The sequence below is a fragment of the Tiliqua scincoides genome, chromosome 3 (genome assembly GCF_035046505.1).
Source record: "Tiliqua scincoides isolate rTilSci1 chromosome 3, rTilSci1.hap2, whole genome shotgun sequence".
Taxonomy (NCBI): Eukaryota; Metazoa; Chordata; class Lepidosauria; order Squamata; family Scincidae; genus Tiliqua; species Tiliqua scincoides.
In genome coordinates this window covers 40,954,135-40,966,194 of record NC_089823.1, presented here as the reverse complement: position 1 = coordinate 40,966,194, position 12,060 = coordinate 40,954,135, and the positions used below count along the sequence as shown (strand labels likewise).

At 45.2% G+C, this 12,060-nt stretch overlaps 1 protein-coding gene across 1 annotated transcript in view; it reads right to left on the bottom strand.

The window, feature by feature from the left end:
- Positions 1 to 3,638: 3,638 nt before the first annotated feature.
- Positions 3,639 to 12,060, bottom strand: part of CD96 (CD96 molecule) — a 33,831-nt gene continuing 25,409 nt past the window's right edge. The window contains 4 exon segments of the mRNA XM_066621272.1: positions 3,639 to 3,770; positions 4,845 to 4,965; positions 7,977 to 8,066; positions 10,855 to 10,920. Coding sequence (XP_066477369.1) covers positions 3,662 to 3,770; positions 4,845 to 4,965; positions 7,977 to 8,066; positions 10,855 to 10,920 — 386 coding nt within the window. The 3' untranslated portion in view covers positions 3,639 to 3,661.

Below are 12,060 nucleotides of genomic sequence, written 5' to 3'. Positions count from 1 at the left end.
TGCAAGGCACCTGGAAAAGACAGCATCCCTGCTGTCCTAAAGTGCTGCAAAGAGATCATCACTACTGAGCTGCATGAAATCCTCTGTCTCTGCTGGAGAGAAGGTGAAGTATCTCAAGACATGAGGGATGCAAACATCATCACGTTGTACAAGAACAAAGGTGACAGGGGTGACTGCAACAACTACCCTGGCATCTCTCTCCTTAGCATTGTAGGAAAGTTGTTTGCCCGAGTTGCACTAAAGAGGCTCCAGGTACTTGCAGAGACCGTTTATCCAGAATCACAGTGTGGATTCCGAGCCAGCAGGTCCACCACTGATATGGTATTCTCCCTTAGACAACTGCAAGAGAAATGCAGGGAACGACAGCCACTCTTTATAGCCTTCATAGATCTCACGAAGGCTTTCGACCTGGTCAGCAGGGACGGCTTCTTCAAGATTCTCCCCAAGATCGGACGTCCACCCAGGCTCCTCAGCATCATCAGATCCTTCCACAAGGGCATGAAGGGCACTGTTGTCTTCGATGGCTCCACATCAGAGCCCTTTGACATCCGAAGCGGTGTGAAGCAGGGCTGTGTTCTTGCACCAACCTTGTTTGGGATTTTCTTCGCTGTCCTGCTGAAGCAGGCCTTTGGAACTGCAACAGAAGGCATCTATCTCTGGACCAGATCAGATGGAAAGCTCTTCAACCTCTCCAGACTGAGAGCAACGTCCAAAGTCCAGCTGAAATGTCTTCGTGACTTCCTCTTTGCCGACGATGCAGCTGTCACTACCCACTCTGCCAAAGATCTCCAGCAGCTCATGGATCATTTTAGCAAGGCCTGCCAAGATTTTGGACTGGCGATCAGCCTAAAGAAAACACAGGTCATGGTTCAGGATGTGGACTCACCTCCCTGCATTACAATCTCTGCGCATGAACTGGAGGTTGTCCATGACTTTGTGTACCTTGGCTCAACGATCTCCGACACTCTTTCTCTCGATACTGAGCTAAACAAACGCATCGGTAAAGCAGCTACCACGTTTTCCAGACTCACAAAGAGAGTCTGGTCCAACAAGAAGCTGACGGAACATACCAAGATCCAGGTCTACAGAGCTTGTGTCCTGAGTACGCTTCTGTACTGCAGCGAGTCATGGACTCTCCGCTCACAACAGGAGAGGAAACTGAACGCTTTCCACATGCGCTGCCTCCGGTGCATTCTCGGCATCACCTGGCAGGACAAAGTTCCTAACAACACAGTCCTGGAACGTGCTGGAATCCCTAGCGTGTATGCACTGCTGAAACAGAGACGCCTGCATTGGCTCGGTCATGTCGTGAGAATGGATGGCTGGATCCCAAAGGATCTCCTCTATGGAGAACTGGTGCAAGGAAAGCGCCCTACAGGTAGACCACAGCTGCGATACAAGGACATCTGCAAGAGGGATCTGAAGGCCTTAGGGATGGACCTCAACAAGTGGGAAACCCTGGCCTCTGAGCGGCCCGCTCGGAAGCAGGCTGTGCAGCATGGCCTTTCCCAGTTTGAAGAGACACTTTGCCAGCAGTCTGAGGCAAAGAGGCAAAGAAGGAAGGCCCATAGCCAGGGAGACAGACCAGGGACAGACTGCACTTGCTCCCGGTATGGAAGGGATTGTCACTCCCGGATTGGCCTTTTCAGCCACACTAGACGCTGTGCCAGAACCACCTTTCAGAGCGCGATACCATAGACTTTCGAGACTGAAGGTTGGCAAACAAGTATAAAATCAATTCACTTAAAAACACAAAAGAATATTAATTTAAAATCTGCATAAAACAGTAAAACATAAAACAGTAAAAATATCCAGCTAGTACCCTAATGCCTGGAGTAATGGGTAACTCCAATCATGGAATGCCCCCCCCCCACCACCAAAATGGATGTCAGTTATAAATGGATGGTGCATGGTGAGGGGCAGTGAGATGTGGGAGGTAGCAGATTGGGGAGGATATACTGCCCTCACTCCAGCGTGCAGCCGACCTGGTTGCTTCACATTGCACTCCAATTACCTTCTCACTTGCTACAAGCAAGCGAAAAGAGGATTGGAGAAGCAGTGACTTAGCTCTGTCTCCGGTGCCAGCAAGCAATTGCAGCAGTGGGGCTGGAGAAGTAGACTGGGGGCTGCTGGGACCCTGGTTCAGTCAGAGTAGGATTGTGCTGCAGACACTTCCAGGCAGGACCTGGCCTTCTTTTTCAGCCAGCCCAGTCCAACTGTGAAGGGTGTGTATGTGTGTGAAAGAGAGACAGGCAGAGAGTATGTTTTAATGATCAACAGTTCCATATTGGTCATGCAATTCAGGCTGAACACCTCTAACTTGTAAGATCTATGGATTCACAGCCTGAATAAGCTGCACAGAATAAAGTGCACTGGATAAGTGTATTTAGGAATATTGTTCCTTTGGCATTAATGCAGTATTGAGGCTCTAATCCTATTCTCCACCACGTGTACAGGTCCAACCTTGTTATACACAGATTTTTTACACACAAATTTGACTCAACATGAATGGCCACTGCAAATGGGAAGGAATGTGCTGATCCCTGGAGAAGGGGAAAATGCATCCCTTTAAAAACTGCTTTTCTTACTGTTGTAGAGAGACAGTCGTGCAAGTGATTACAGGTATAACCTAATTATCCATGGATTTTTCACTATCTCAATGAGAAGGGCTCTTTAAATTAAAGGAAAACAGTTGTTTAAAAATAGCCTCATTAATGCTAGAGAGGGCAGCCTAATAATCCATCAGTCTCTCTCCTGGCTTGCCTCTGAGCTAACGACCTCTCCCTTCCTCCTGAGTACATGAAAGAAAGTTCATCATTTTGCATTGGTGAAGGGAGGGGTTGGAGTGAGGCCTTTTTAAGCCTTTCTAAGCACCTGGAGAGAGACTGATAGATGGATTGTCATCTTAATTACTCTGTCTTACTTCAGAAAGGTCAGCAAGGCTGTTTTTAAATTGCCCAGCAAAGGGACATTATTTTTTAAATGGATTTGCTTTAATGCATTTTTGCTATCCACATGAGTTCTGGGAATGGAACCCTATAAATAATGAGACTCAACCTGTATTACAGTATTTGAAGGCACCAACAGAGTGCACACTGCATCCAATGGTAGAGGAGGGCAACCAGATGGGCTGGGAAAGGTAAGCAAAAATATTTTGGTAGGTTGCCTAGCCACCAATGAGTCTCTGTGGATCTACACCAGCTACTTAGCTGGCATAAATCTGAGGAGCTTTAGGGGGCAGGTCTGGGCATGGAAAGGGGGAAAAGATCCTGGTGTGCACTGCTGCTGCCAAGGCCCTCCCCCTGCCTCCTCCATTTCAGCCTGTTCCTTGTCCCAATTCTGCCTGAGCCTTCCCTCCCCCAGCCACCTCATTTGCACAGTGACGAGGAACTACTGCATATGTGCAGGGCCTCTTGGCCATTTGAGCCTATGGCTCTGAAGTGCATGACAGCATCACGGCTTCTGCACCACTGCCGCAGCACTTACGGCGTCGGATTGGACGATCCACCACCATAAGCAGTCATTAGGATTCAGGTGCTCATTGCCTAAATTGGAATATGGGTCAACACCAGTAATAAATTTCCAAAGTTGATTACTGCAATCAGTTTCCAAAGTTGTAAAACAAAATATTTCATCATTCTTCTGGCATGCTTAGGGACCATTACAGATTTTCCAGTGCATGGCAGGATGGGTAAATTCCATCAGTGTCATGTATAGGTGTATACTTAATTGGAGGCGGTGGCGGCTTGAAAGATGGAGGTCTGTTCATTCTAAAATGAAAACAGTGTCTTTTTAAAATATGCACTAAGCACAGCACATGTTAAAACAGTAGGGAAGGCAGGCAAAGTTCAGAAGACAAGTAACCATTCTGTAAAGTTAATAGCTCTGTGCAAATATTATTCCCCTCCCTGCATTAGGCAGAAACAACAGCACACCAGCATGTAAAGTTGCTTCATTCTCACCATGTACAATAATTATGACATTCATGTGAACACTGAGAAAATTAGACTGGGGGTTTAAACAGTATGACTATTTTTGTTTTTCAGTTTTTTCATTGTGATGTAGTTCTGGCACACACGAACTGATATGTATACAACTTACGTCCTGATCCTACTGCCAGGCAGTGATGGTCTCCTGCATGCTCCCTGGCAATGGCTGTTGCAGATGTGCCATGTTGCAAGGGCCAGGAGAGGAACAGTGCCAGCAGGGAGGCCATCACTAGTCAGTGCTGGGCCTCCACATTGGTCGGGTGACTTCTGGGAGCTACCAGAGGTGAGTATCCCACCAAGCAGTGGGGTGGCATTCCGGGGTGGTGGAAAGGCAGGGGGGAGAGGGCGAAACTGGGAAGTGGAGGGTGGCCTGGGGCAGTTCAGGGCCAGGAGGGGGGCAAGAATGGCAGCAGAGGCTGCCACTGGATCTTATCTTTCCTCCCAGGTCTCAGAGCCCTACATGGGTCTCCTCAGTTCTGTGTCAGCTACATAGCTGGTACAGATCCAGGTAGATCCATAGGGTCTTCTGGGGCCTGACATGGGGTAAAAGAACTGATGTTCTCTTATCCCGAGGAGATCTCTGGCTGCCTCCTTGGCCCCCGTGGGATACAGCGGTGGCTGTTTTGGCACCGATGAACTGCAGGACAGCTGCCACCAAAGGAAAGGGCTGTTAAGCAACTTGAGTCCCATTTAAGTCAATGGAACTCAGAAACAGTGATTTCCAGAATGCTGAATTATTCCTTTCTCAAAGAGAATTACTCATAAGTGAATCCCATAGATTTCAAGGGAACATCCTTCTCAATAATATGTTTAGCTTTAGTGTGCAAAATACTACGTGAGCCCCATTATACTTACATTTCCTTTTGATAGCGACACCATTTTCGGATACCCACAATGATTAAGACTGTGCAGATGAGAAGCAAAGATGATACAACTGCTGGCCAGGAGAATTTAGTATGCCCTAGATTTGTGTTACCTATGAAAATCACAGAAAAACTCAGATAATAAATTAGTTATTCTTTAAATAGTTACCTTTTCCACATTTATAAATCTGAAATGGATTCAGATAATGTTGCGGAATGTCCTTTCCGAGACACTCTCCTGGCATCAGCTTCAATATGGTTCCAACGTCAAGCAAAGCATTTTTTATTGGTTTGGACGTTCCAGCATCTTTGTTTTAATTTTGGTTTATGGGGCATTCCATAATCACTGCCACAAATGGTGGTAGTCTTGGAAGCCCAGTGCCACTGCTGGCTACTGGTGGGCAGTGGGAGAAACAAGGTAGGAGGGGCAGGAAAGGGGCAGTGCCTGGGTGAGGGTCTGTAGGAGGTGGAATGGGAGGAGGGGGTGGATCCCAGCAGCACTGGTGTGCACCAGGATCCTATCCTTGTTCCTCTTTCCTTCCTTCAACCTTACTCTCCTTGGTTCTGTGCCAGCAAAATGGCCGACAGATCTAAAGTGACACATTGGGGCAGCGGAGGCTTGCCCTGAGTTAAGGGAATAAATATTTCCTTACCTCAAGGAGTCCTTCAGGACTGCCTCCCTGCAGGATGCAGCACATTTGTGTGGGGTGAGGGTTAGTTAGGATTGGGCTGTGATACTGCCATCTCTCCATGTCTTTATTTTTTTGTTATGGTATTTTATTGTATTGTTTTATTATTTTAACTGTATGCAATTTTGGAAGCTTATGCTGAACAGCATTGTAGAAATGCACCAAATGAATGAATGAAAGCACATGAACTGTCTCAGGTAGTTTATCCCAAGATAAACTAATTGCATGAAGCAGTTATCACAGAGAAGGCATCACAGAGAAGGCATCACAGCAGTTGGAATCAGTGTCACTGTGATCATGGAAATGGCAGCCTGGCATCTCTGGGCTTGGCTTCAAAGTTTTCGCCAGAAGAAAGATTTGGGAGTGCTTGTCTGTGTAATGATTATGCGACATGATTGCACATCAATCTGCGTGTCAATCCAGGCAGCTTTGGAAAAGATATCCAGAAGTGCCAGTTAGCTTTCTAAAAGAAAGGGAGTGCAATAAAGGCCCTCTTGAAGGATTGCAGAGACTGTAATGGGATGGAGGTGAGCAATCTGTCTCTAAGTATATGTGCTCCAAGTTGAAATAGTGTGTACCTCAGTAGGTCAAAGCTAGCATCTTGCAGTGTGCCCAGTAGACTGCAATTGTGACCTCCCACTGCATTTAGGATATAGGCAGCCCAATCTTGTACAATTGCAGCCTTTAATGGCAATTGAGCATAGAGCACATTTTGAAGTTAGTAGTAGCATTTGGAGGTTGCTATTTGAACTCTGCTGTTCGCCAATTTCTGCCCACGCAGGAATCTTCAGATTGTACTGTGTATTCCCCTGGGATAAAAGAGAAAGACCAAAATAGCTACTATTTTAGGCAAGCATAATTACTTTCCTGTAATTTCCTGTGACTGCTCAGGTATTTATAAAAGGTTACGTTGAACAAATGTACACAAAAGCAAATAAATGGTAATCAAGAGGTAGTAGAAGGAAAGAGATGCACTTCTCGGAAGGGCATATTACGGTCACTGATCACATTTAACTTGAGTCAAAATATTTTTTTTAATGTAGAAAAGTCAACTGAAATGTATGCATTATATAGCATCGGCATGCATGATGTTATTTGAAAAAAGATGATGTGATTGGCCAGGAGAACATGTACCCCTCACTCAGAATGAGAAAAAGAGGATTATGTGCAAAGTACTGCAGATGGAGAAACTTTTAACCAGCGCCCATGAAAAGCATACGATTAAGTTTTTTATAGATATAAAAGATTTTTATATCTTTTAGTATTTTTACAGGCCTGATTCCTCTATGATTTGCTGCGTTTTGCTCTTTTTATCTGACTACTGTTTTTATGGTATCTGTTAATGTGTTTTAATATGTTTTTATTTGCTGTTAAATTATGTTTTTAATCTGTTTTTAACTTGTTGTAAGCCGCCCTGGGTCCCTTTTGGGGAGAAGGGCGGGATATAAATAAAGTTTATTATTATTATTATTATTATTATTATTATTATTATTATTATTAACGCTTTCTCACCTGTTGCTTGAGAAGCCTTTTTATTTCTTTTATTTTGGGTGTGCTAAAGTATGTGATGCTGGGCACCTTCCAGTAAAGCATAACCCAGGTCAGATGTATTCCAGTGGCAGTACCAATGGCAAGAGGCCTCCATTTCACAAGCCGAAAAGAAGGCCACACCTTTGAAAGTCTGTGCAATACCTGTTCCCCACACTATATCAGGCTGGCTTGAATGGAACCTTGCCTGCTCATTGGGAAATCCCATGGACTACCACATCTTGCTTACACAGTACACTTGACCTTGTGAATAAAAGCCACACCTGCTAGCCAAGCTTCCTAACTTGGGAAAAAGCAAGTTATTAGCAATGCAAAAGAAGGATCCCCAACCCTAGCTGACCATACCAGCCCCATCACCAAATTCAAGCAAGGAGCCATGCTAATGGAGCAGTGGACTTCCTGAGATACCACATACAGCAGGAGATTTGCCTGGTCTGATACGTGCGGTCAAACCAAAAACATGTTTAGTGTTTCTATCATTTTCTTTCTATGTGCAAGTTCTCGTGGAGTGAGCATTTATTGCAGTCTACTTGCGATATTTTGATTCCTCTTCCTTATCATTAAAAGTTTTCTGCCTCCTTCACCCTTGCTTCTCTCTTCCCCTCTGAACCACTGAGCAGTGCCATTGGCCACTACACAGCATCACAGCACACAAGATAGTTTCCCCTGTGTGCTCATGTTAAAAAAAAAAAAAAAAAAAAAAAAGACACCCATAACACAACAGAGAACATTGATAAAAGATGGTTTCGCTGCATTCCCTTTGCTCAACCCTTGCAGCACTCAAGAGATCAGTTAGCAGCATGACCCATCTTTTCAGATACATCTAAATCAGAGTCAAATTGAAATGGTTGTATGAGGATAAATTTAAAAGAGAAACAATGACTTACCACTAAGATTAACCAAGCCCTTTATAGTGGATGAATTACCATGACTAGTCAATGTGATGAGCTCAGTCACTCTTCTGGTGTGTGGATTGCCTAAAGAAATATGACCACTGGATATATCACCATGGCTTGTTTTTTTTAGTATTTTGAACTGTAAAAAATGCTATTGCCAGTGTATTGGGTTGTATTCAAGAATCAACACATTTTCAGTTTTACAGAAGACACTTACTTGCTTACTCAAACATGGATAAAGTGAGCTAAAGTACTCATCTTAGCTTCTGAACCATGTAAGTACCATATGTCTTAGATATTATGTTATCTTACAACTTAACCTCATTGCACTGGCATATTCTCTTGGTCTTTCAGCCCTAATCTGCATAAAAGCCATCTACTTAACTGCACACCTGCTCCTATAACTATATATTTTTGGAGACTGCCCAATACTGAGCTGCTCAGGGCTCCCAGGCTCAGCAGCTCCATGCAGGGCTCCCGCCAGATCCTGCGCCTCCCGTGCTACTGCAGGAGGCACCTTGATAGAAGGGGACATTTGTCCCCTTCCCCCAAGTAAGGGAAGCAGCCCCGCAAGGGGCTACTCTCTTTAGCGCCCACCAAAAGGTCGGTGCTAAAGTAAAGGCGCTCGTGTAGGGCGCGCAGCCCTGCACGTGTGCCTGGGATCCTGCGGAGCTCAGCTCCGCAGATCTGCCTCTCTCCCTCCCCCCTGACATGCCTCCCGCCCACCCCCTGGCATGCCTCCTGCCGGTCTCCCCCCTCCCCGGAATGCCTCACCTATGCCCCTGGCCACACCCCCGCCTTCTGTTCTGCAGCCTGGCAGTCCAGGTGACCACTGAGCCACGGAACCCAGGCCACCGCTGCACGCTAGCCTAGCTCTAGCCGGTGCTGGGCTAGCTCCGGCAGGAGCCCAGTGGTGAGCCCCGCAAACTTGCCTTACGGCACGTTTGCGACTGTGGTCCGTGGCGCAGAAACGTGCCGCAGACCTCAGGATTGGGCTCTGAAGGCATATTGGTCATAGGTGGGGAACATTCCCAGCCCTACCTGTCAGTGTCAGGGGTTGAACATGGGACCTTTGTCATCATGCAAAGATGACATTTTACCCCTGTGCAACAGCTCCCCAAAGCGGTAACTACCAAAGTAGAATTTGTGTTTTTCTGCCTGCAGTGAGATGACGGGCTACAATCCTATACACCAGTGTTTCTCAAACTGTGGGTCGGGATCCACTAGGTGGTTGCTAACCAAATTCAGGCGGGTCCCCATTCATTTCAATATTTTATTTTTAATATATTAGACTTGATACTGTCATGGCATGTGACTACATTTGGGGAAATGTTACGGTTTTGTACTTCTAACAGGCTACTCTGTAGACTCGTATGCTTTTAACAATGATAGTCAATGGGGCTTACTCCTGGGTATGTGTTGGTAGGATTGCAGCCTAGGATTGTTAAAAATTTTCCTACTTGCTGATGTCACTTCCAGTCATGACATCACTTCTGGTGGGTCCTGACAGATTCTTATTCTAAAAAGTGGGTCCCAATGCTAAAAGTGTGAGAACCACTGCTACACACACTTACATGGAAGTAAGACCCATTGAACTAAGTGGGGCTTACTTCAGGGCAGACTTCCCTAGGCTTGTGCTCTGATTCTTTTCTGAATCTGAAGTCCATGCATCTGACTACAGGGCAGAACCCTGCAATTCTTTTTCACCAATCTGCTGAAGCCACTACGTGGGTGAGGAAAACTGAAACAGTATTCTTGTCAGGAAAAAACAACAACACTCTGTGCTTCATGCACCACTTCTAACAGTGTGCCAGAAACAGTTTGGGAATGAGCAATCAATATTAGTTTGTTTGATCCTAATTTTGTGTGTGATGTGTGTGAAGCATTACAAACAGAGTGCCGTGCCACAGGGAAATGGCTTGTTCATAGCTTGTAAGTCAAGCGAGCATCCGCAACCTTAAAGAGCAACAGCTAGCTAAATGTGTTAGACATAGGAAATGATTAGTTAAGAGGATGAGGATTGTGAATAGAAAACATTAACCCTTAGGTCACAGCTTAGATGCCTCCCAGAGTAACGACTGAGGATTCTCTTTTCAGGCTACAGAAGGAATAACATTTCCTTCTAAGCACCCTGATACTTCTAGCAAAGCACACTGAAAGCCCCTATAGCGAGTCTCTGTAGAATAGACCAGTGTTTCTCAAACTGTGGGTCCGGACCCACTAGGTGGGTCGTAAGCCAATTTCAGGTGGGTCCCCATTCATTTCAATATTTTATTTTTAATATATTAGACTTGATGCTACCATGGTCTGTGACTGCACTGGGTGAAATGCCCTTTTAAAAAAAATTGTAAACATGAAATAGTAACTTTTGGGAAGTTGTCAAAATGACTAGGGTAATGGCAGGGGGGAATTGCCCATCACCAGTAAAATCAAATATGTGATACTGTGATACTTATACAAGCCCAGTTCAAGAAACAAACTTCAATGGATTAATCTGCATTTTCCTAATACAAGTTAGAAAATACAAATTAGTTAGAAAATACAATTCCTTCATAATGGAAGTCCCTTCAACAACTTTGCAAGCACTTCTATGTTCCCTACACAACAATCACATATTATTCAGAAACATCCTAAAAATATGCAACACCTGATGACCTGGGCATGGCCTGGAAGAATGGAACAAACCATATCTTGGAGAACGGCTGTACTCAGATTGACAACTTCCTTCTTTGATAGTACAAGCCAAGGAATATTTTCTGTTTGTTTTTTTCTACTTGACAGCATTTCTGTCTCATCATCTTTCATCAACTTTAGAACCTTTCAATGTCTTGCAAAAATTATAGCAAATTTTAAAGCATTTGTCACTTACTTTGTGGCACAGTGGAGGGTGGGGTGCTGACTTCATCTGACAAGTTTTTAGGAGAATGCGAGGGTTCTGTGGATGACAAAAAGTCATTCCTTGTCAAAAGTGTCACAGCAATGTTTTACTGAAGGACTATGAGCAAGAGACACAAAACCAATGACCAGGCTTCATTTGGGCATTTACAATGCTGCAATAATGTAAGGCAAAGAAGGAAAGGCAGCAGTGCAGCTGGAGTAGCACTACCTGGGATGGTAATGCCATGATGTCACAAGACATTGTGTCATTACATGACACCATGATATCACTTCTGTGTTTTGGAGGAGGGCAGTAGCAGCTTTGCAATGTGGCTGCCCTCCCCATTCCTTCTCCAGTAGCTTCCAAGCCCACCTTTCTGCCAAACTGTTGCAAGTCCCTGAGCACAGTGCTGTGCTTGGAAGTCTGCAGTGGATTGGTGGAAGCTGTGAGTTGGCAAGGGAGCTACTACTCAGTGGCGCCCCTTTCAAGTGGCACCTAGGGCACATGCCCTACCCACCATATCTTAGATATGCCACTGAGGAAAGATATTTGAATAAATCAGTCAATCTAAAAACCAGGAGCAAAACACCTGAAGTAAGCCATTGTCTTTTTACCCCAAAGCCAGTGTCCGCAGGAGGGACTGTGGCTGCAATTCCTAACTTATTCCTGCTATTCCTAACTTATCTTATTTGTTTCCACCCAACTTTTCTCCACCATGGCCCCCTACTCTCTTAAGACTGTTCCATCGCTTTCTAGAGTCTTCCTTTGGTCTACATTTATGTATAAAAAAGCATTGACACCCAGTGCTGGGCTTTGTTTTTATCTTCTTATAAGCAGTCCTGCTGGGTGTCTCTCTTTGTATAGGCCAGTCTCAGAAGGTGGGCCTCACCACATGTGTTTTTTCTTAGGAGGGAGCTCAGGGGAAGGGAAGGGTGCCACTATCAAGAGAGTGACGGGCCAGGGGAGATATGGCGGTGGGGGTCAGATAGGCCGTTACAGGAGAAGGAGAGTTTATCACAGGCAGATCATCACCCCTTCTGGTCCTTCCCCCAATTCTCGGATGCCTGGTGGTCTTGTCAGTGAGTCCCTGGATCTGAAGCTGCTGCTTTTGAATGCCAGGTCGGTGAATAACAAGACCTGTATCATCCGGGATTTAATCCTGGATGAGAAAGCCGACCTGGTATGCATTACAGAGAT